Genomic DNA, 23,808 nt, shown 5'->3' on the forward strand with positions numbered 1-23,808 from the left:
CCTTTCAGGATGGGGAGCAGTACTAGAAGAAAGACAACTGTCCAGGGACAGTGGTCAAGAATCAAAAGAACCTTGCCCATCGATATCCTAGAGGTTCAGGCAGTGCTTCTGGCTCTAAAGGCCTGGACTTTCAGGTTACGGGATTGTCCTGTCAGGATCCAATCCGACAATGCCACTGCTGTGGCCTATATCAATCACCAAGGGGGCACCAAGAGTCTCTCAGCGCAGAGAGGTGTGAACCATATTCTAACTTTGGTAGAAAGGAATGTTCCGTGCCTATCAGCGGTCTTCATTTCGGGAGTAGAGAATTGGCAGGCAGACTACTTAAGTCACCAGCAGTTATTCCCAGGGGAATGATCTCTTCACCCCGACATGTTTCGGGCTCTTTGCCAAAGATGGGGGACTCCAGACATAGATCTTCTAGTGTCCAGGTTCAACATGAAGTTAGTCAGCTTTGTGGCCAGAACAAAGGATCCACTCGCATGCGTTACGGATGCGTTGGTGACCCCGTGGGATCAGTTCTTACTGATCTATGCATTCCCCCCTATTCAGTTGCTGCCTCGACTTCTTTGCAGGATCAGGCTGGAAAGAAAGCCGGTAATTCTGGTGGCACCAGCATGGCCCCGAAGGTCATGGTATGCAGAAATCGTAAAGATAGCAGTGGAGGGCCCATGGTCCCTCCCACTACGGCCAGATCTGCTCTCGCAGGGACCGATATTCCATCCTACCTTACGGTCTCTAAATTTAATGGCTTGGCTATTGAAACCCACATTCTGAAGAAACGTGGGCTTTCCGGGTCAGTTATCTCTACTTCAATTAATGCAAGGAAGCCAGCTTCCAGAACTATATATTATAGAGTCTGGAGGGCTTATGTTTCCTGGTGTGAATCCAAGGGTTGGCACCCTCGGAGATATATCATAGGCAGAATTCTTGCCTTTCTACAATTAAGGGTAGAAATTAAATTGGCCTTGAGTACTGTTGAGTGAACTTCCTGGATTGGGTATACCAGTGTCCATCACCTGAAGGTGGCCTATAACCCATTAAGTAATTACTTAAGGTTCTGTGTCCCATGATGTACTCCAAGAAAAGGATTTTACAGGTAAGCTGTTATAAAAATCCTATTTTTTCAGGGGATAAAAGGTATATCTTGCTTTGGCACAATAACATTTCTATGTCTTCTCTTTTTAGATAACGAATCTAAAATTGCATCCACTTTACCCTCTAAATAATTATGTTCCTCAGGTGTTCATAGTGTCATGAAGCATGATGTTATTATGGATTCCTCAAATCCAGATTATGTGCTGGTTGAACAAGAAGCAAGTAGAGTGGCCCAAGAAGCACTACGTGCCCTAAAAGTTTCCCGTCAACGTTGTAACATGGCCTCCTCTGGAATCCCAACATGGACCGGGACAAGTGCTGGGCTCCCTCCAAAAACTAGGTGGGAATTATTTTGAATTAAGCAGTAGCTTACCTTTAAATTGCAGAAAAATGAAAGCAGTATACTATGCTAGATTTATTGGCAAACCTTTTATTAGGAATTATTTTATTGAAAATGAAAATAAAACTCAACTTCAGTCTAATTATATATGTAACAAATATTGTGACTGTTGTTGGCACTTTTTAAAGCTGACGTTTAGTTAAAATATTTTATCTTCCTCATACAGTACAAAAGGATGGATGTGCATTAATAGACCATGGGTTATAGCTTTGCTGAAACCGCCCACCAAATCATGCTGTACCCTTATATAACCCCACCCACTCTGTAGGACTGCAATGTTTTGCTAGTGCTTTAGGTATTGGATCTCTTCTCCTCTGAAGAAGTTTGTGTACCAGTTGCTTTTATTCTTCACTACTTCAGCTAAAACTTCTATCAAGATCCAACTGTTTATTGCTTCAGGGCTCAATAGCAGTTTCCAAATTGGTTGCCCTCAATTTATATCTTGAGAACCATACCCAGGCCCACCCCGCATTAGCGGGCTGGTCTGTATAGTTTGCTTCAGGCGCTGGACCCTGCATTCTGCTCCCACCTTGACACGTGATGCAATTAGTGTAGTAAGCCACAGGGTCAAAGACCATGATCTGTTACTATGGCAGCCAGACCATGAACACAACTTTGGAGGAATGCCCACCGTAATGGGTGAAATTTGGTCCCCTTAGGGAACCTGCAGCATGGATAAAAGTAGACAGGATTTCCCTGTAATTGTAACCATATCCTGTTGTACATGCGGGTTGTTATTTCACTCGGTGTAAAATCCCCCTTTGTAAATTTCTCTACGACTATGGGCAGAAGGTAATGTCTACTTTTTTAAATTTGGTGGGTTTTTCGCACACAATATTGCTGCTTGAATGATAACAAAATTGCAAAGACTAATGCGCAAAAACTACAACCTCATATATAAAATAAACAACCTAAACAAAAAACTATGTGGTACCAGATAAAAAGCTGCCGACATAGATGGGTGCACTCAACACCCCAGTGAATAGATACTAGGATTAAATAATATGTGGCGCTGCTCTACCTTCCCGTACCAAACTGTAGAAAAACAAGATCACCACTATTGTGTCAATCAATATACGTACAGTCCTCCTATTACAAATACAGGTGTGTGGCAGTAAATCTTAACCACTCAAACAAATCCAGGAAGAACTCAGATTACTATCTCAATAATAAAGAATTTTCTTAATAATGAGTACACCGTGCTAACATCTTAAAATAGTCCCTGTAAATAACCTGCGTGCCAAATGAATATGCATAAATTAATAAAGTGACTTGTGCAAAGTGCAATCCCTGGTGCAATAACCAAACCACATAATGTACCAAATAATCAGAAAAACATAATAATGACTGTAAATACAGCCCAGAAAGGTTACTGAAGTGCAAAAAATGCATACAAGTGCAGAAGATAATTTAAAATTCTTCGTCCTTTAACATAAAGTGTAAACTCGTCTTCTCTAAGATATATCAATTACCCAATGTGCAAAAATAATCATACATGGTAAACTGCAACTAAGGATGCGGAAAAGTACTCCGCAACAATATAAAAACAAACATAAAATTAATAATGAGCAAAAAGTGACATATGTGCAGTAATATCATATACGCATCCCTTCAGTGTGAGATGCAATCAAACCACAAGCATTCAAAAGTCTATTTAAGAAGTGCAGATAGCAGTGACTTGTGCTGTTCTTCTACTTTGCTTCTGGTGCACACACCAATTGTTCCCCCCAGCCTCTCACCTCCAGTAGCGGCCCCCAGTGGGCCGAGTCAAGCAGATGGATAATGCTATGGTAGAGGGGATGGGTTTCCTGCAGCAATTCACCTTCCCTGAGGGATGTCCGTGGATCTGGTTCTCCGTTTCACCTCCCGCACTCACAGTAGTCCCAGAACAGTAGTCAGGAAGATTTAAGATTTACTGCCACACACCTGTATTTGTAATAGGAGGACTGTACGTATATAGATTGACACAATAGTGGTGATCTTGTTTTTCTACAGTTTGGTACGGGAAGGTAGAGCAGCGCCACATATTATTTAATCCTAGCTGCTTGAATGATGATGTAGTTGCCAACGCATCTGGCTCATGCACTTTGGCTCACCATTTTCCCTGCAAATGAAAGGGGAATCGACAAGAAACTGGACAGATTTGTGACCAGATCCAGGGATCCTCTGGCCTTCACGATAGATGCCCTGGTGATTATTTGAACCATGTCTAGTCTGGTGTATTCCCTCCAGTGTAGCTTTTCCCTCAATCACTCTGCAAGATACAGGGGAAGCTGATTCCTGTGATCCCTATTGACACAGCAGAACTTAGTACACAAACATACTCAGACTCCTGGGGGACGAGCCTTGGCCTCTTTGAAACAATTCAGACCCCCAGTCATAAGGCCTTCTATTCCACCCTGTTCTCAGTTGCTGGCTTTATTGGCATGGCTGTTGAAACTCCGGTTCTGGAACATAGGAGCATTACTGATTCTGCCATACACATCTTGCTCAAAGTGAGAAAATCTACTTTTCATAAGATCTGCAAGAGCAGGTACCTCATCACTCAGAAATAATCTATTCTTCTCATCCTGGGCTTTCTTACGTTTGATCTAGACCAACATCTGTACTCTAAAGGGACAGGTCTCTGCCCTATCTGTTCTGTTCCAAAGATTTTTGGCTCATTTTTAATCTCCTACTGGGATTTCTTTGGGATCTGAATCTGATGCTTTCGGTTTATCAAAAACTATTCTTTGAGCCAATCATGAATCCACCATTGGAGGAACTCATCAGTATAGTGTCCTTTTTGGTGGCCATTACCTCTTGTTTTTGAGTTGGCATCTCTTTCTTGTAAAGAACCTCATCTATCATATCGATAAGGTGTTTCTGAGACCCAGACCCCACCTTTCTTCCCAAGGTGGTCTCTTCTTTTCACCTAAATGAGAACATTATACTCAGTCCTTCCCTCTGTTCTGCCCCTGAGCATGCCATAGTGATTTCATTCCATTTGTCTGGATGTGGTCAGAGCAGTTATGCCCCGTACACACGGTCGGACATTCCGACAACAAAATCCATGGATTTTTTCCAACGGATTTTGGCTCAAACTTGTCTTGCATACACACGGTTCTGAACGCGGTGATGTAAAACAAGTACGTCGGGACTATAAACGGGGCAATAGCCAATAGCTTTCATCACTTAATTTATTCTGAGCATGCGTGGCTCTTTGTTCGTCAGATTTGCCTTCTCATGATCGGAATTTAAAGGATCAGATTCTGTTATCGGAAAATTTTATAGCATGCTCTCAAACTTTGTATGTCGGAAATTCCGATGGAAAAAGTCCGATGGAGCCCACACACGGTCGGAATTTCCGACAACAAGCTCCGATCGCACATATTCCGTCGGAATGTCTGACCGTGTGTACAGGACATTAGGGTCTTTGAAGGTCCCAAGAAGGGTTATCCTGCTTTCTCCTCCACCTTGGCTGGGTGGCTCAGGCAGCTCATTTTCAGGGCCTATGCCCCCGAGGAAAGGTTCCCCCCCTTCCCTTTGAGGGCCCATTCCATGAGATTCCATGAGATCTGTATCTTCATCAGCAATCTCGCAGTCCTGCAAAGCTGCCACCTGGCCTTCTGTTTATACCATCTCAAAGTTTTACCAGCTATATTGACAAGCCTCTGCTGATGCAAAGTTTTTGCCTTGTCCAATCACTGGTAGCAGGATACAACTCACCGTCTGTGACCACGCATCCTGTGTCTTGTACCGTACTCCAAGTTTCCAAAATGCCCCTTTTTTCTTTTACCTATTGCTGCAGTCACATACCTGTAACGAATTATGTCCCACATCCTTCATGCTGATGTTTCCTGAAGAAATCTTCTGTCGTATGATGCCCAGTACTGTTCACTGCTCAGAATTTATAGCACTGCAGCGGTTAATACCTTAAGGTCTAACATTGCAGTGCATTTCAGAAGCTCCTGACAACGGCCTGACCCTTCCTCTCCTCTCCTCCCCTCCACTGATCAAAATCTGTTTATTGATTTCACTAAATGTAATATGATTTGTAAGTGGCGGAGAGGATTCTGTAATTCCCCAAGGGGACCAAACAGTATTACATTCAGTGAAATTTATGAATGGACTTTTGTCATTGGAGGAGAGGGGAGAAGGAGGCTGTCCTTTGTCAGGAACTTCTGAAATATACTGCAGTGTTAGAATTGAAGCTATTCACCTCTGCTGCCTAGTAAGTTTTGAGCTGTTAGTTGGACTGGGTATCATAGGACAGAAAATTTTGTCAGGAACTATAAGCCTGCATGATGTGATACATTCTTCATTACAGATACATTGGGTGACCGCAGCAGTAAGTGGGAAAAAAATAACTAAACTTCATATTTAATATTTTGTATTGCAAAATTGTTGATGTTTTATAGCACTGTAGGTACACTGCATGATGACTGAAATGCCTTTATTTAAAAGAAATAAAATGAATTGCTCGCCTATGCTACTTGACATTAATCTTGTGGGAGGGTGAGAGTTACAGCAGCTAAAATAAGTATTGAACACGTCACCATTTTTCTAGGTATTGACATGAAATTTTCACCATGTCAGTAACAACCCATGCAATCCATACTTACAAAGAAACCAAAACAAATAAGTTCAGAAATTAAGTTATGTGTAATTAAAATGAAATGACACAGGGAAAAAGTATTGAACACGCTAACTGAAATGTATTTAAAGTGTTACTAAACCCACAACAGTAAAAATCAGTCTGTATATGCAGCATAGCATGCTTGTTATACTCACTGTGGAACTTAAGGGGTTAATCCTCTGCATTGTGTAAAAAGGCTGTTTTATCCTGTATGCACAGATCCTCCCTTCTTGCACTATCTGGGGAAAGCCAGCTAACATAGGCAGAGTAGCCAACTTGCACATGCTCAGTTACAGAGTTACATAGTAGGTGAGGTTGAAAAAAAACACAAGTTCATCAAGTCCAACCTATGTGTGTGATTATATGTCAGTATTACATTGCATATCCCTGTATGTTGTGGTCATTCAGGTGCTTATCTAATAGTTTCTTGAAACTATCGATACCCCCGCTGAGACCACCGCCTGTGGAAGGGAATTCCACATCCTTTCCGCTCTTACAGTAAAGAACCCTCTATGTAGTTTAAGGTTAAACCTCTTTTTTTCTAATTTTAATGAGTGGCCATGAGCCTTGTTAAACTCTCTTCTGCGAAAAAGTTTTATTTCTATTGTGGGGTCACCAGTACGGTATTTGTATGTTGAAATCATATCCCCTCTCAAGCGTCTCTTCTCCAGAGAGAATAAGTTCAGCGCTCACAACCTTTCCTCATAACTAATATCCTCCAGACCCTTTATTAGCTTTGTTGTCCTTCTTTGTACTCGCTCCATTTCCAGTACATCCTTCCTGAGGACTGGTGCCCAGAACTGGACAGCATACTCTAGGTGCGGCCGGACTAGAGTCTTGTAGTGCGGGAGAATTACCAATTTATCTCTGGAGTTGATCTCCTTTTTAATGCATGCCAGTATTCTCTTTGCTTTGTTAGCAGCAGCTTGGAATTGCATGCCATTGCTGAGCGTATCATCTACTAGGACCCCCAGGTCCTTTTCCATCCTAGACTCCCCCAGAGGTTCTCCCCCCAGTGTATAGATTGCATTCATATTTTTGCCACCCAAATGCATTATTTTACATTTTTTCTACATTGAAACTCATTTTCCATGTAGTTGCCCACCCCATTAATTTGTTCAGATCTTTTTGCAAGGTTTCCACATCCTGCGGAGAAGTTATTACCCTGCTTAGCTTAGTATCGTCTGCAAATACAGAGATTGAACTGTTTACCCCATCCTCCAGGTCGTTTATGAACAAATTAAATAGGATTGGTCCCAGCACAGAACCGTGGGGGGACCCCACTACCCACCCCTGACCATTCCGAGTACTCCCCATTTATCACCACCCTCTGAACTCGCCCTTGTAGCCAGTTTTCAATCCATGTACCCACCCTATGGTCCATGCCAACCTTATTTTGTACAGTAAACATTTATGGGGAACTGTGTCAAATGCTTTTGCAAAATCCAGATACACCACGTCTACGGGCCATTCTTTATCTAGCTGGCAACTCGCCTCCACATAGAAGGTTGGTAGATTGGTTTTGGCAAGAACGATTCTTCATGAATCCATTTCGATTACTGCTAATGATACCGTTCTCATTAATAAAATCTTGTATATAGTCCCTATCATCTCAGTTTACATACTATTGATGTTAGGCTAACTGGTCTGTAATTCCCAGGGATGTATTTTGGGCCCTTTTTAAATATTGGTGCTATATTGGCTTTTCTCCAGTCAGCTGGTACCATTCCAGTCAGCAGACTGTCTGTAAAAATTAGGAACAACGGTCTGGCAATCATTTGACTGAATTTCCTAAGTACCCTTGGTTGCAAGCTATCTGGTCCTGGTGATTTATTAATGTTAAGTTTCTCAAGTCTAATTTTAATTCTGTCCTCTGTTAACCATGGAGGGGCTTCCTGTGATGTGTCCTGAGGATAAACACTGCAGTTTTGATTACTGAAGCCCCCCGATTCCCTTGTGAAGACTGAGGAGAAGTATAAATGCAATACCTTCGCCATCTCCCCATCCTTTGTAACCAGATGTCCTTCCTCATTCTTTATGGGGCCAATATGGTCTGTCCTCCCTTTTTTACTGTTTACATACATAAAGAATTTCTTGGTATTTTTTTTGCTCTCCTCCGCTATGTGTCTTTCATGTTCTATCTTAGCCGTCCTTATTGCACCCTTACATTTCTTACATTCTTTATAAAGTCTGAATGCTGATGATGATCCCCTCAACTTTGTATTTTTTGATTTTTATATTCTACTTTGTTTTTATATGCATTTTTACATTGGAGTTAAGCCATCCAGGACTTTTGTTTGCTTTTAAATTTATTACCCAATGGGATGCATTTGGCCGGACAGCCAGCTCTAGGAAGGGTTCTGGTCATCCCAAACGTCTTCCATTTAAGGATTATGGAGGCCACTGTGCTCTTAGGACCCTTAAGTGCAGCAGAAATTTTTTTGTAACCTTGGCCAGATCTGTGCCTTGCCACAATTCTGTCTCTGAGCTCTTCAGGCTGTTCCTTTGACCTTTATGATTCTCATTTGCTCTGACATGCACTCTGAGCTGTAAGGTCTTATTATAGACAGGTGTGTGGCTTTCCTAATCAAGTCCAATCCGTATAATTAAACACAGCTGGACTCAAATGAAGGTGTAGAACCATCTCAAGGATGATCAGAAGAAATGGACAGCATCTGAGTTAAATATGAGTGTCACAGCAAAGGGTCTGAATACACTTAGGACCATGTGATATTGCAGTTTTTCTTTTTTAATAAATCTACAAAAATTTCACCAATTCTGTGTTTTTCTGTCAATATGGGGTTCTGTGTGTACATTAATGAGGAAAAAAAATGAACTTAAATGATTTTAGCAAATGGCTGCAATATAACAAAGTGTGAAAAATTTAAGGGGGTCTGAATATACTTTCTGTCCCCACTGTATGGGCGTGTGTACAGGCTGCAGTGAAAATCTCCAAAATCTCCACCTTCCTGAACTCTCAGCACTAAAGAAACTGTGCAGTTTATGATGTAACCATGGTATACAGATCATCTAAAGAGGTATATAGTGGCAGTATTTTAATGTAAAAAGATGATTTATAAGCTGTGGGCACTGTGGGGGGGGGGGGATTAACTATTTTCATATTACTCTGTTTAGTAACACTTTATTACTTCGTACAAAATCCATTGTTGTAATGACAGCTTCAAGATGCCTCCTGTATGGAGAAACGAATCGCATGCATTGCTCAGGTGTGATTTTGGCTCATTCTTCCACACAGTCTTTAAATCCTGGTGGATGGCAGCAGATTTTTATCAATAATGTCCTGGTACATTTTTTCATTCACCCTTCCTTCAATGATATGAAGTTTGCCAGTACCTTATGCTGAAAAACAGTCCCACACCATGATGTTCCCACCTCCAAACTTCACCAAAGAGTTCAATTTTGGCCTCATCTAACCAGACTATATTCTCCCAGTATTTTCACAGTCTTGTGTAAATGTTGTGCAGCAAACTTTAACCAAGCTTCAACATGCTTTTTCTTCAGCAGTGGAGTCTCACGTGGTGAGCGTGCACACAGGCCATGGCAGTTGAGTGTATTACTTATTGTTTTCTTTGAAACAATTGTACCCGCTAATTCCAGATTTTAGCTGCTGTCTTGTCTTTCCATGCCTTTTTGCACCTCCTTTTCTTCATGTGGTCAATACTTTTTTCCTGTGTCATTCCATTTTATTACACAACTTAATTTTGAGCTTATTTGTTTTGGTTTCTGTGTATGTATGGACTGCATGGGTTGTTACCAACCTGTGGTAAAAATGTAATGTCAATAGCACCTTTTGAATGTGTGCAATACTTATTTCACACACTGTATGTGTGAGGGTTAGCTGTTATGATCATTTAATCAAAAAAGTATGTTAACCACTTCAGCCCCGGAGGATTTGGCTGCTAAATGACCAGAGCACTTTTTACAATTTGGCACTGCGCTGCTTTACCTGGTAATTGCGCGGTCATGCAATGCTGTACCCAAACAAAATTTGCATCCTTTTTGTCCCCACAAATAGAGCTTTCTTTTGGTGGTATTCGATATAAACGGAAAAAGACCGAAAATTTTGAAAAAGAATTATATTTTCTACTTTTTGTTATAAAAAAAAATCCAATAAACTCAATTTTAGTCATACATTTAGGCCAAAATGTATTCAGCCACATGTCTTTGGTAAAAAAAAATTTCATTAAGCGTATATTTATTAGTTTGCGCAAAAGTTATAGCGTCTACAAACTAAAGTACATTTTCTGGAATTTACGCTGCTTTTAGTTTATGACTGCCTATCCTTACTTGAGGTGCTAAAATGGCAGGGTAGTATGAACGCCCCCCCCCAAATTACCCCATTTTGGAAAGTAGACACCCAAGGAAATTGCTGAGAGGCATGTGGAGCCCATTGAATGTTTTTTTTTTTTTGTCACAACTGATTGAAAAATGACAAAAGAAAAATAAAAACATTACACAAAGTTGTCACCCAATGATATATTGCTCACACGTGCCATTGTTATATGTGGAATTACACCCCAAAATGCATTCTGCTGCTTCTCCTGAGTATTGGGATACCTCATGTGTGAAACTTTTTGGGAGCGTAGCCGCGTACAGGACCCCGAAAACCAAGTACCGCCTTCAGGATTTCTAAGGGCGTAAATTTTTTATTTCACCTCTCACTACCTATCACAGTTTTGAAGGCCATAAAATGCCAAGATAGCACAACCTCCCCCCCCCCAAATAACCCCATTTTGGAAAGTAGACACCCCAAACTATTTGATGAGAGGCATGTTGAGTATTTTACAGATCTCGCTTTTTGTCACAAAGTTTTAAAAATTGAAAAAAGAAAAAAAAATACATTTTTCTTTTCTTTCTTCATTTTCAAAAATAAATGAGAGTTGCAAAATACTCAACATGTCTCTTAGCAAATACCTTGGGGTATCTACTTTCCAAAATGGGGTCATTTGGGGGGGGGGGGGTTGTGCTATCTGGACATTTCAGGGCCTCCGAAAATGATAGGTGGTGAGGAAGTGAAATCACTGTTTTTTGCTCTTAGAAAGCCTGAAGGCGGTGATTGGTTTTCGGGGTCCTGTACACGGCTAAGCTCATAAAAAGTCCCAAACATGTGGTAACCCCATACTCGGGAGAAGCAGCAGAATGTATTTTGGGGTGTAATTCCACATATGCCCATGGCATGTTTAAACAATATATTATTTAGTGACAACTTTGTGGGAAAAAAAAAGGGGAAAAAAAGTTTGTAATTTTCCCGAAACTTGTGGCAAAATATAAAATATTCCATGGATTTAACTTGCCTATCGGTAAATAGCTTGGGGTGTCTACTTTCCAAAATGGAGTCATTTGGGGCAATTTTGAACTGTCCTGGCATTTTATGCACAACATTTAGAAGCTTATGTCGCACATGACCCACTCTTCTAACCACTTGAAGACAAAGCCCTTTCTGACACTTCTTGTTTACGTGAAAAAATATTTTTCTTTTTTGCAAGAAAATTACTTTGAACCCCCAAACATTATATATTTTTTAAAGCAAAGGCCCTGCAGATTAAAATGGTGGGTGTTGCAACTTTTTTTTCCTCAGAGTATTTGCACAGCGATTTTTCAAACGCATTTTTTGGGGAAAAAAAACACTTTTTGAAATTTTAATGCACTAAAACACACTATATTGGCCAAATGTTTGATGTAATAAAAAAAAGATCTTATGCCGAGTACATGGATACCAAACACGACATGCTTTGAAATTGTGCACAAGCGTGCAGCGGCGTCAAACTACATACTTTTTTAAAATCCTTTAAAAACCTTTACAGGTTAAAACTTTAGATTTACAGAGGAGGTCTACTTCTAAAATTACTGCCCTCGATCTGACCTTTGCGGTGATACCTCACATGCATGGTGCAATTGCTGTTTACATATGACACCAGACACCGACGCTTGCGTTCGCGTGAGCACAATTATTTTTAATTATTTATTTTGCTTTTTTGTTTTATTTTTAAACTGTTCCTTTTATTTTTTTTTTTTATCATTTTTATTATCTCAGGCAATGTAAATATCCCCTATGATAGCAATAGGTAGTGACCAATACTCTTTTTTTTTTTTTTTTTTTAAATTGGGATCTATTAGACCCTAGATCTCTCCTCTGCCCTCAAAGCATCTAACCACACCAAGATTTTGAAATGCTTGTAGCTTCCAGTTTCTTAGGCCATAGAGATGTTTGGAGCCATTCTGGTCTCTGATCAACTCTATGGTCAGCTGGCGGAACCACCGGCTGCTTTCTCGGGTTCCCTCTTGGGACAGGAGAGCCCGAGAAAACCATGGAAGATGGTGGGGGGGGGGCGTTCTTTCCCACTGCTTGTAAAAGCAATCTAGCGGCTAATTAGCCGCTAGGATTGCTTTTACATGAAAGCCGACCGCTGGCTGAAAAGAATGATACCAAGATGATCATTCTGCTATAACCAGTACGTTGCTGGTCCTTGTTGGGCATATATTGTAATGTTCTTTTTTTTTCATGCAGAGCCTGTGGACTGAACGAAAAAAAGAGATTGATCAGTGGGTATGCCCACCATTAGAATACCGCCCTTCATCCACCCACTTCTAATGATGGGCATACATGAACCATTTTCTTTTTACTGTGGTGGTGAAATCACCTCCTACAGCGCTGGAGTCACGGCTTTATGTATCATGGGAGCCAACGCTGTTGCTGTCAAGATATATAAATCCGCACTGCAGCCGGATGGCCTACCTGCTAAGCAAATGATGGTTAACAATAAAACAAAGTAACATTACAGTATAACAGTAAGACTTACCATACCTGCAAAGCAAATACAATAAAACATAGTCAAAATAAAACATTTTTTAACGTAATCTGTGCCTAAAAAAATATATGCCGAAGCATGGGGGCAATCCGCCCCTAATGTTAAGAGCAAATCGCTCCTCCACCCCTGCCCCCACCTGCGTACCTGCTAAGCAAATGATGGTTAACAATAACAGTATAACAGTAAGACTTACCATACCTGCAAAGCTAAAATACAGTGACAAAAGAGAACAATATAGCAGACAATAGAGAGCGAACGTAAGAGAGAGAAAAATAGAGAGAAGAAAAATAAATCTAATTTTGGCTTTTTTTTTTTTTTTTTGTGTTTTTTTTTTTTCACTTTTATATAAACTGTAAACGTTCCAGATTGAGGTCTCTCAAAATGTGATGGCCATCATATCTTTCGAGACCATGTTAGCATGCCTACGACTGCAATGCTGTACCCTACACTAATACTCCACTAGTGTGTGGTAGCGTTCGAAACAGTCAGCAATGCAAAGACCAGGTTGGTCAGGACAAAAGGGACAATAAAAGCGGGTGTCACGCCTATATCCGCGCTTTCTACAGACACAACATCTTCTTTGGGGCTTTCTTTGGGTAGGGGTACCAGAGAGGACATGCGGAAAATGCCTCTTATGCAGCCAGCTTACTGCATTTGGATTGGGAAGTTGGGCCACAGCACCGTCTGGAAACAAGGGCTGTGATGTTCTCTTCCTGGAATTTAAAGAAGGATCCAGTTTGTCCTGAAGCTTTGTATAGCACATAAGCATTTAGCAGAGCCAATTGAAATAAGTATACAGACACTTTTGTACCAGCGTCTGGCCTTACCGGCAATTAGGTATGGCGCCAAGAACTGGTCGTTGAGTTCCACCCCTCCCATATTAAGGTTATATTCGTGGACACAGAGGGGTTTCTCCACAACACCAGTCGCTAGGAATTTGGACCGTCGTGTCTGTGTGTAGGGAGGACAGAATGAAAACATTCTTATTATCCCTCCACTTCACAACAAGCAAATTATTACATCTCAAGCAGGCTCTCTCCCCCAGTATAAGACGAGAATCTACAAGCCGCTGGGGTAAGCCCCAGCGATTAGATCGCACGGTGCCACATGCACCAATTCCGTGATCAAACAAGTGACTAAAAAGTGGCACGCTTGTGTAATAATTGTCTTACCAGCGCTCCCTATGTAGTCATGGCAGGTTTCCGGCTCTATGCAACCATCTCTTCCCTCATAAACCATAAAACGATATGTACAGCCTGTGGCCTTGACACAGAGCTTATACATCTTGACTCCCATATCTGGCACGCTTGCTGGGAAGATACTGTTTGAATGACAAGCGGACAGAAAACTTAATCATGGACTCAACGCAGACAACTTGATGGGGAGTAAACAAGGCTGCAAACTGTTGGTTAAAGTGGTTTACGAGTGGCCGAATTTTGTAGAGCCGATCAAATTTAGGATCACCCCGAGGATGACAGAGTTCATTGTCATTGAAGTCCATGAACCGCAAGATCTGCTCGTATTGTGTCCTGGTCATGGAGGCAGAGAACACGGGCATATGGTGAATTGGGTCAGTGGACCAATATGATCGCTACTCACTCTTTTTATTAATGCCCATGAGGAGGGATAGGCCCGTAATTGGTTTCCATTCTCTGGCAAGGGTCAGCTGGGGATTAGCGGCGATGAATTGACCAGCATATAAATTGTTTTGGTCCACAATAGATCTATAGAGATCTTCCATGAATAACAGCAAATAAAAATCAAGTGATGTAAAATCAACTGTTTCCACCTGAATTATGGGTTGGCCAGTGAATTGGGGGAAGTACAGGTACTGCAGAAGCTGTGGGCTCCCAATTAGGATTGGCGAATGCAGCAGGAAGGGCACTATGGGCTCGACGGGCCTATCTTTGTCTTCTTGGTGGTTGCCAGACTCTACTCGTGCTAGCCACCTCGCCACCTCGCCAGCTTAAACTGGGACTCGCCACGTCACCACGTGATACTGCAGTGCTGGATGTACGACCAGGATGTACTAGGCCGCTGGTGCTTGCCAGTTCACCAGAAGGATGAGCGGCACTAGTACTGGCTCTCTGCTCCATACGGGAGCCCTGCAGTTCTTGCACCTCAGCGACAGCAGAACAACGGGGTCTGGTACGCCTGACCTTGGCAGGGACCACAACTCCGTCGTCAGAGCTATCTGTCAGTGTGCCACTGCTGTCTACAGGTTTGTATTCTGAGCCTGAATATGACAGATGAGCGACTTCTTCACTATCTGTCATGCTTAGAAACGTGTAGGCCTCTTCACTACTGTACCTTCGATTTGACATTTTGGCCTCTAAATGTACTGGTACAGTAGTGAGACTCACAAGAAAAAGAGCACCTGACTGTCAGCGACTGATTTCAAACACTACCAAAAAAACTGTTATGCCGCGTACACACGGTCGGACTTTTCATCTACAAAAGTCCGACGGACTAAAGCTGGCTGACAATCCGATCGTGTGTGGGCTTCCCCGGACTTTTCCAGCCTCAAATCTGACGGACTTTAGATTTGAAACATGCTTCAAATCTTTACGTCGTAACTACGCCGGACCCAGAAATCCGCTCATCTGTGTGCTAGTCCGAAGGACAAAAACCCAAGCTAGGGCAGCTATTGGCTACTGGCTATCAACTTCCTTATTTTAGTCCGGTGTACGTCATCACGTACGAATCCGTCTGACTTTTGTGTGATCGTATGTAGGCAAGTCCGTTCGTAAGAAAGTCTGCCGCAAGTCCGCCAAAAATCTGACAAAAGTCAGTCGAAAGTCTGTCAGACAGGCTGTCGGACTTTTGTAGCCGAAAAGTCCGACCGTGCGTACGCGGCATTAGCATTCGCAGGGATCAGGCCTGACTCTGAGAATGCTGCAGTTATGTGTGTTGTGTTTTTGTAAGTGACAGTGATCGATTGATACTGCACTTGGGTGGGCTGGGCGGAGGGGCTCAACGCAGGTGCTAGCAGGTATCTGGGCTGATCCCGCTAACACTGCGTTTTTGGGAACCCTAAACTGCTGGGGATGCTAATATAGTTCTGATCAGATATTGATCCGTTATGACACTATACTACTAAGGGAGGTGTATAATGCGTGCATGGATGTTAGCGCTACTGACACTAATCTGACGCTGCCTGGGGCGATGCAGACCCTGACTGATGCTAAAACTGATGTCACCTGCTGGGTGATCAGGGGGTTAAACCTTTATTGGGTAATATATGGCGGGTGCCCTGGCGCTATAAAAAAAACAAATATCTAGCTAACCAGTGTTACCCGTGACACTTATACAGTGATCACTGGTGATGGGGTGATTAAGAGGTTAAACCTTTATTTTGGGGGGGGGGGGGGGGGTCCCTAGACCTATCTGGGCCTACCACTAATTACCCTAACACTGATTAGTGTAACTAATGACACCAGTACAGTGATCAAAAATCTGAACACTGCACTGGATGACACAGTGACGGGGTGAAGGGGTTAACTAGGGGGTGATCGGGGGGTGGCAAGTGTACCTACGTGAACTGGTGTCAGTGTAGTGTTGGAACACTTACTGTGAGATGTTCTCTCTCCTCGGTCTGGAACGGAAAAGACCGACACGAGGAGAGATGACATCACTTCCCCTGTTGCGTTTACACTTACACATGCAGGGGAAGGATCTCATTCGCCAGGAGAGATCCCCAGGTCCAGGGTAGATTTCATTGGCCTGGGGATTGATCGGTTCTGGATCGAATCCTATCGTCATGGCCACTGACGTAACATAACGGCGATTCGCCTGCCCGTGCCATTCTGCCACAGTAAAACTGCATTGGCTGGTCGGGAAGCAGTTAATGTCCATAAATATATAACTTTGTTGCTAAAGGTGTCCTCTAATGTGTTGCTGTTTTACAGTGAAACCAAAAAGACTTTTGTAGACTTTAACTTACTTGGGTAGCAGAATAACTAGTTATGTAATATCACAGAAACCATAACTGTCATTTTATGTATAAATCTGCATTTGAATGTTTGTTGATTTATTAGCCGCACACTTGTTTTCTGTTATAACAAGTTCAACTAATAACCATGAAGGGTATATGATACCTCTAATTACCTTAGTTAGTTTTCATTCATTTCTACTCTGTCCAACAAAAAAAGGGAACGTTTTCAAAAAGTTTAAAAGGAAAATATGCCACTGACCCTGGCAAAAAAAGTTCCATACCCTTGAACAAATAGTTTGATGTGATCTGGATTGCACATTCTTGAAAAAGCCTATAGGTGGAGCCATATGATTTAACATCCATTCAATGTTTCTAGTTTTTGTGATTATGAAAAGGCAATGATTCCTTCAACAGACAAAATAGGCATTAGCTGTTTCCTATAAATTAAAAACAAAACCGGTTCTGTTACAGAACAGAAGTAGCTTTCTTATGAAGTTAAGTTGGTATTTGTTTTAGAGTTTTAGCGTGCTTTGGAACCTATCTGCAAATATTCTTCCAGTATGTTTGCGAGAAATGGCTTCTGCTGTCGGTGTACATTTTTATTTGATAGTTATACATTAACTGCGTTTGTTAACCCCCGCAGCAGCTTTATATTTGTTTAATTAAGAAGCAAGGGCTGAGCTTTTTTATATTACAAACGTGTTATATTGTAAGGCATAATTTTATGACGCATTCGTGATCTACTCAAATTTAGTTTAATAGTATTTTTTGTGGTTCCTGTTTTGTTACTCAATATTTTTAATGCTTACCTTTTTTTTTTTTTTTTTGTAAAAGATTCGGACAGAAAAAGAACCCACTGTTGCTTCGACCTGCTGTTTCAGAAAGCAAGATCCCTCAGGACAAATGCAAGGTAAAAAAAAAAAAAAAAACATGTCAATGCGTTCTATGACACAATACTATCTGGGCCTGTGTTGATGGGCTTTGAGGGTCTGGTTCTCCTACCACTGATCTGTACTGTTTTATGTCACTTCTAACTGGTAATGCCATTTCAATTATTTTTAAGTTGTGATATGAACAGCCAACCTGCCTAGTTTTATCCAGACATTGATGTAATCTATAATGCCACCCTAGTTAGAAAATGTCCTTGTTTCTGGCATGTTAGTGTCCCTGACAGTTAAAGGGGTTGTAAAGTTATTTTTTTTTTTTTTTTAAAATAACAAACATGTTATACTTACCTTCACTGTGCAGCTCGTTCTGCACAGAGTGGCCCCGAACCTGGTCTTCTGGGGTCCCTCGGCGGCTGTTTCAGCTCCTCCCCGCAAGCATTTACCACCTTCATGCGAGCTCCCTCGCACGGTGGTGAGTGCTTGCGGGCGCGCTCCCGTGATACAGCCAGCGGCTATAGCCGCTGGCTGTATCACTCGGCCCCGCCCCCCGGCGCGCCGCGTCATCGGATGTGATTGACAGCAGCGCGAGCCAATGGCTGCGCTGCTTTCAATCCATCCACTGCAGCCAATCAGCGACCAGGCTGAGCTGCAGTGAAGCTGACGAGGACGAGGAGCGAAGATTCGAGGCGTCAGGTAAGTAAAACGGGGGGCCTGGGGGCGGCGGTACTGTCAAAAGTTTTTTCACCTTAATACATAGAATGCATTAAGGTGAAAAAATGTTTACCTTTACAACCCCTTTAAGTGTACAAGAGTTGTATTCCTGATCCTGCTTGTTTCAGTTTCAGTTGTAGTTTCTAAAGGGTGAAGGTATGCATTATGTTAAACCTGTTTTCTGTCAGTATGTCTGCTCTTTCAGTTCTTCTGCTGTTGTGTTCTGGCAGGAGGCAAGCTGACTATAGTTCCTATAAGGTGCTGTAGGATAAGCAGGTAATATATTAATAAAGAGTAATGGAGTTCTGTTTCAAATAACTGTTTCAATATGTAGAAAATAAGTAATTTAACCCCAAGAATATTGGATAAAACTTATAGATCAAGCATATTTTTTTATCTAACGTGTTCCCATCCTGCGTATATTCAAATGACAGCAGCAAGGTGTCTCTTATCCTGGGCAGCCGTCATATGACGTCTTTGGCTTCCCGACCGCTAGGGAGCACGTGAGCCCGCCGCATCACTCGGGGGCCGATGCGCGTGCCTGGCGGCCGCGATGTCCGCCTGGCTCCCGCGATTGCTGGTCACAGAGCAGGGACGTGGATCTGTGTGGGGAGAGGAGACCGATCGTGTGTTCCCAGTATACAGAGGAACACCGATCGGTCACCTCCCCCAGTCAGTCCCCTCCCCCCACAGTTAGAATCACTCCTTGGGTAACACATTTAACCCCTTGATCGCGCCCTAGTGTTAACCCCTTCTTTGCCAGTGACATTTATACAGTAATCAGTGCATTTTTATAGCACTGTTCGCTGTATAAATGTGAATGGTCCCAAAATAGTGTCAAAACTCTCCGATCTGTCCGCCGCAATATCACAGTCCTGACAAAAATCGCAGATCGCTGCCATATTAGTAAAAAAATAAATAAAAACTAAAAATGCCAAAAATCTTTCCCCTATTTTGTAGGTGCTATAACTTTTGCGCAAACAAATATATGCTTATTGTGATTTTTTTTAACCAAAAATATGTAGAAAATACATATCGGCCTAAACTGAGGGAAAAACATGTTTTTTCTTTTTTTAAATTGGAATATTTATTATAGCAAAAAGTAGAAAAATTGTGTGTTTTTTTTTTTTTTTTTTTCAAAATTGTCGGTCTTTTTTTGTTTATAGCGCAAAAAATAAAAACCGCAAAGTTGATCAAATACCACCAAAAGAAAGCTCTATTTGTGGGGAAAAAATGATCAAAATGTCATATGGGTACAGTGTTGTATGACCGCGCTGAAAGCTGAAAATTGGCCTGGGCAGTAAGGGGGAGAAAATGCCCTGTATTGAAGTGGTTAAGGTCTCGCCAATTCTGGATGGGTTTCTTAACCCTAAAAAACACAGGGCTTTTTAAGTCGGTATTCTTTTTGTAATGAGATAAAAAAAAACGCATATACAGTTTTAAAATGCAATATTTTAGATAAATTAACTAATTTGTAATTCCAGGACTCCAAGATCACAAAGCAGCTAGATGTGATTAGGACTGCTACTTCATCCCATTTTAATGGAGATACCCAGTCCAAAGGACCCACTACTTCTGCATTGTCATCCTCTTCTTTGCTTGCTCGCATGAAGGAAAGAAATCATCTCTTGCTCCCTTCGAGAGAAGACAGTGAAACAGGAGCTACAACAACAGACTCTACAGAGCATGATGAGCTTCTCACAGATGTGAGAAACTTCATAGCATTCCAAGCTCATTGTGAAGGTGAAGCCAGCACACAAGAACTACTTCATGAGTTTGAGAACAAACTTTCTCCCTCACAGTCCTGTGTCTTTCGGGAACTTTTGCGCAGGCTGTGTACTTTTCATCGGAATAGTAATGGTTCTGGAGTCTGGAGGCTAAGACCTGAATTCCGCTGAGCATTCCTTTTTAAACTTTATGATATTAAGATTACTGCACACTTAGCACAGGTGCAGAAAAATGGTGTTTGTGTAGTCATAAAGGGAAGATATCAAGTTGGTGGTTTATCTGAACAGACAGAGCTGCAGTATTACACAATGTCAAAATGCTTCTCTGCTCAGTTCAATCTATATATACCTATCAACATTCACGATAAAGTTTTGAGCACGTAGACCTGATGATTCACTTTACAGGTGTCTGGTCAAGTGCCTATGGCAAATTTCTTTTTTCTAATTAGTTATGTTGGTGCTTAACATGTAAAAGGGGACAGGGGAAAGGGTTTATGTATAGTAGCAGTTAACTGCTCTACTTTGCTGCTAGTGGATTGAAAATTGTTTTAATGTCAGAAAAAAGAATTTTGTAATTTGTGGTTTTCCCATTGTTCATTGGGGACATAGCAGACCTTTGGGGTATATAGGCCTTGACTTTGGGAGATTGAACACTGAGCTAAAGCAACAAGGCATTCCTCCACCATGTGTCTGTATATCCCCTCTGTACAGAGCTTGGTTTAGCTCAGTGCCCTAGGAAGTAACCTGCCTCTCCCTAACTTGTTGGTGGATCACTGCTTTTTAGAAAAACTTCTTCTGTATGCAGAGCCAAAGTCAGTCATTGCATTCACCGGGTAATTGCCCAGGAGTTGTCTACTAAGGCAGGCCATACATGGGTTGAATTTCGAAAGAATTATCTTTTGAAAATTTTATCTAAGAATTTTCGTTTTTATCTTGCACCATTAGTGGGCTGCAGCAACAGTCGATTTTCATGCAGCCATCAAATTTGAGTAATATGGCATGTTGGAAATTTTTTGAAAAACGATTTTCTAATCAATGATGGGAGAATCATGCGAGAAATGTAATCGAAAAAGAAATGCGCTTGTGCAAGAAAAGGTAATCCCCGAAAAGAAGATTCCCAGCCACGAAAATTCTTTTCTGTAGCGACAGGAGGTGAAATTGAAGGCTTGGTTGGTCCAATTTCGAAATCAATGGTGGCACTATCAAATCACAAATTGCGTAAAAATTCAGATTTTCAATAGAAAATTCTTTTGAAATTCAACCATATATGGCCAGCCTGAGCGTTTTGTAGCCTAAAGCTCAAAGCTACAAAACTAAGCTAACAAACATTGTATTTAAATAGTGGCTGTTCACATATGAGCAGTCAGGTGTGTGTAGCATGAGGCCTAACAGTCCATAAGCTACTCGGCTACTTTGAGACAGAATCGGGCATATTTGGTCACATAAACTTGATTATGCCTGTAAATGCAAAAATTTGGCATTTTTGCACTTTTACGGTTTTTATCCTTTAAGATCTTGTCTTCCATGCCTACTGCCTTACATTGTCTAAAACAAAAAACACTGAAGCTTGAGTATTCATGTACATGCTTGAAATATGCTTCTAATGCACTCTTTTGGGTGAAAAAAATTGTCAAATAAAAATGCCTGAAAATTGCTCATTGGCTACCCCCTCCCTGTGACTGTCCATTTCTCTCCAATGGTAATTCTTTAGACGTTTCATCATTATGATCTTTTTTTTTTTTTTTCCACAGATGTGCAAGGCTGGTGTTTTGATTTATACATTTGTTAAGTTATACTGTATTGCTGTCATGGCCTCAGCCACAAGGCTTTCAGGAGGCTGCATGACACAGCCTTGCCTGAACCTATGGAATGGAGATGTTTGAAGAGCTTTTCCTAAAGCTTCTGAGCTCTTACGGTCTGTGCAGAGGGGTATAGCCCAAAGGAAGGTGGTTATATACTCCAGAAGACTGCTGTGTCCTCCAATGAACTACTTCCAAAAATCCCCATTAATTTTCCAGGACAGCACAAGAGTGGTGCTTCACTCAAAACAAGAAACGCAAGACTTACAATCAAGTAAAGTGCCAGCTGCCTGACAACCTCAGTTCTTTGTGTTCACTAATAAGGATGAGCTCCGGCGTGTTCGCACAGCCCACGTGCAGAGCCCGTCAGGAAGTCGGCACTGCGCTGCGCTAATCACAGGCAGTGAGACATTGTCCCGATGCTCGTCTGCAGAGATCGGAAAATGTCTCACTGCCTGTGATTAGCGCAGCGCAGTGCCGACTTCCTGGCAGGCTCTGCACGTGGGCTGTGTGAACACGCCGGAGCGCATCCTTATTCACTAACACTAGTAGGAACAACTTTACAATTCGTACCTTATTGTTTTTTGGCTGCTGTACTAGTTGCAGGGGTCCCCCCTGATCAAGGTTGCTGTCCTTTAATCATTGACCCTGGGTTACATTTAGCCACTTAAGGTGACTGGACCCTAGTAAACAAAATTGTGGGACAGCCCATATAATCCATTACAGTCCATGCTTTGTGCACAGTCCTTCCCCCTGGAGACGGTACAATGGTCCTCAGCTATGGGCACACTTGGAATACATTCTCTGCTACAGGACAGGGCACACTGCTGCTTTAGGCAGAACTCTGCTCCATATTGAGGCCCTTGTCTCTTTGTCTTCACCAAGTTATCCAGCAGCCTTTACAAATGAGACACATGACAGCTGTATCACTTCTGCTCTGCAACATAGGTTGTGAGTATCCCCTCACCCGTATGGTGGAAGCCAGGAACAAGGAAAATGGGACAAGAGGGCAGGCAAGCGCACACTGTGCACAGAGCCGCCATGATGAGGTGAATCAGGTGGGTAACTCTGCATCAGGTACTTTGGATCTCGCTCTTCACTGCTCTGAATCCCCTCTTTCCCCCCTTACCTTTTTATCCGGAGAGCAATTTTCGACTTCTATGTCAGAGGTCATGGGGAAAGTCTCAGCACTGCTAGAGGATGCAAAGGGCTTCAGCAACAACAGTTGACATCCCCTTCTGAGTCATTGCCAGGCTCTGACATCAAAGAAACATTGCTTCCTGATGAGGAAAGGGGGGGTGGCTGGCAGAGGATGGTCAGTTGGTCTTCCAAGCTAAAGGAAATCACCAGGATTCTGGTACACAGTACGCAGCTTGAAGTTACAGCCACTTCTACAATGGGCCCATGGTCACAATTATGCGATCTCTATCCAAGTCCAAAAAGCCTATAAGGATGTTACCAGTCCACGTGCTAGTGCAGGACATTCTGGATGAGGTTTGGCTGTGAATGGACAAAAAGGTCTCTAAGGACTCTCTGAACAGGAGGTTAGAGGCCCTCCTTAAAACTTTCTTACTCTTTCACGCGCGACCATGTAACAGACCATGGTATCTATGGCTATTTGCCAGACCCTGGCTGCCTGGGCCAAGCACTTGGTGTGCAGACTCAAGTCAGTTTGATGCATTCTTTGGTGCCACAACAATTTGGAGCTTCACCCTACAGCAATGCACTACTGTGTAGATCGAGGGTCGGCAACCAGTAGATGGGTCGACCTTGGGCAGGTGCCTGCTTCAGGCCCTCAAATCAG

The 23,808-nt window shown here is 42.2% G+C and overlaps 1 protein-coding gene across 1 annotated transcript in view; it reads left to right on the top strand.

Moving 5' to 3' along the window:
- Positions 1-21,859, top strand: part of ERCC6 (ERCC excision repair 6, chromatin remodeling factor) — a gene marked incomplete in the record, with an annotated part of 251,201 nt that extends 229,342 nt beyond the window's left edge. Inside the window, 3 exon segments of the mRNA XM_073596959.1 lie at positions 1,243-1,438; positions 17,715-17,790; positions 19,963-21,859. Of these exon segments, the coding sequence (XP_073453060.1) occupies positions 1,243-1,438; positions 17,715-17,790; positions 19,963-20,376 (686 nt within the window).
- Positions 21,860-23,808: the final 1,949 nt, after the last annotated feature.

The sequence above is a fragment of the Aquarana catesbeiana genome, linkage group LG08 (assembly GCF_042186555.1).
Source record: "Aquarana catesbeiana isolate 2022-GZ linkage group LG08, ASM4218655v1, whole genome shotgun sequence".
NCBI classification, from domain to species: Eukaryota; Metazoa; Chordata; class Amphibia; order Anura; family Ranidae; genus Aquarana; species Aquarana catesbeiana.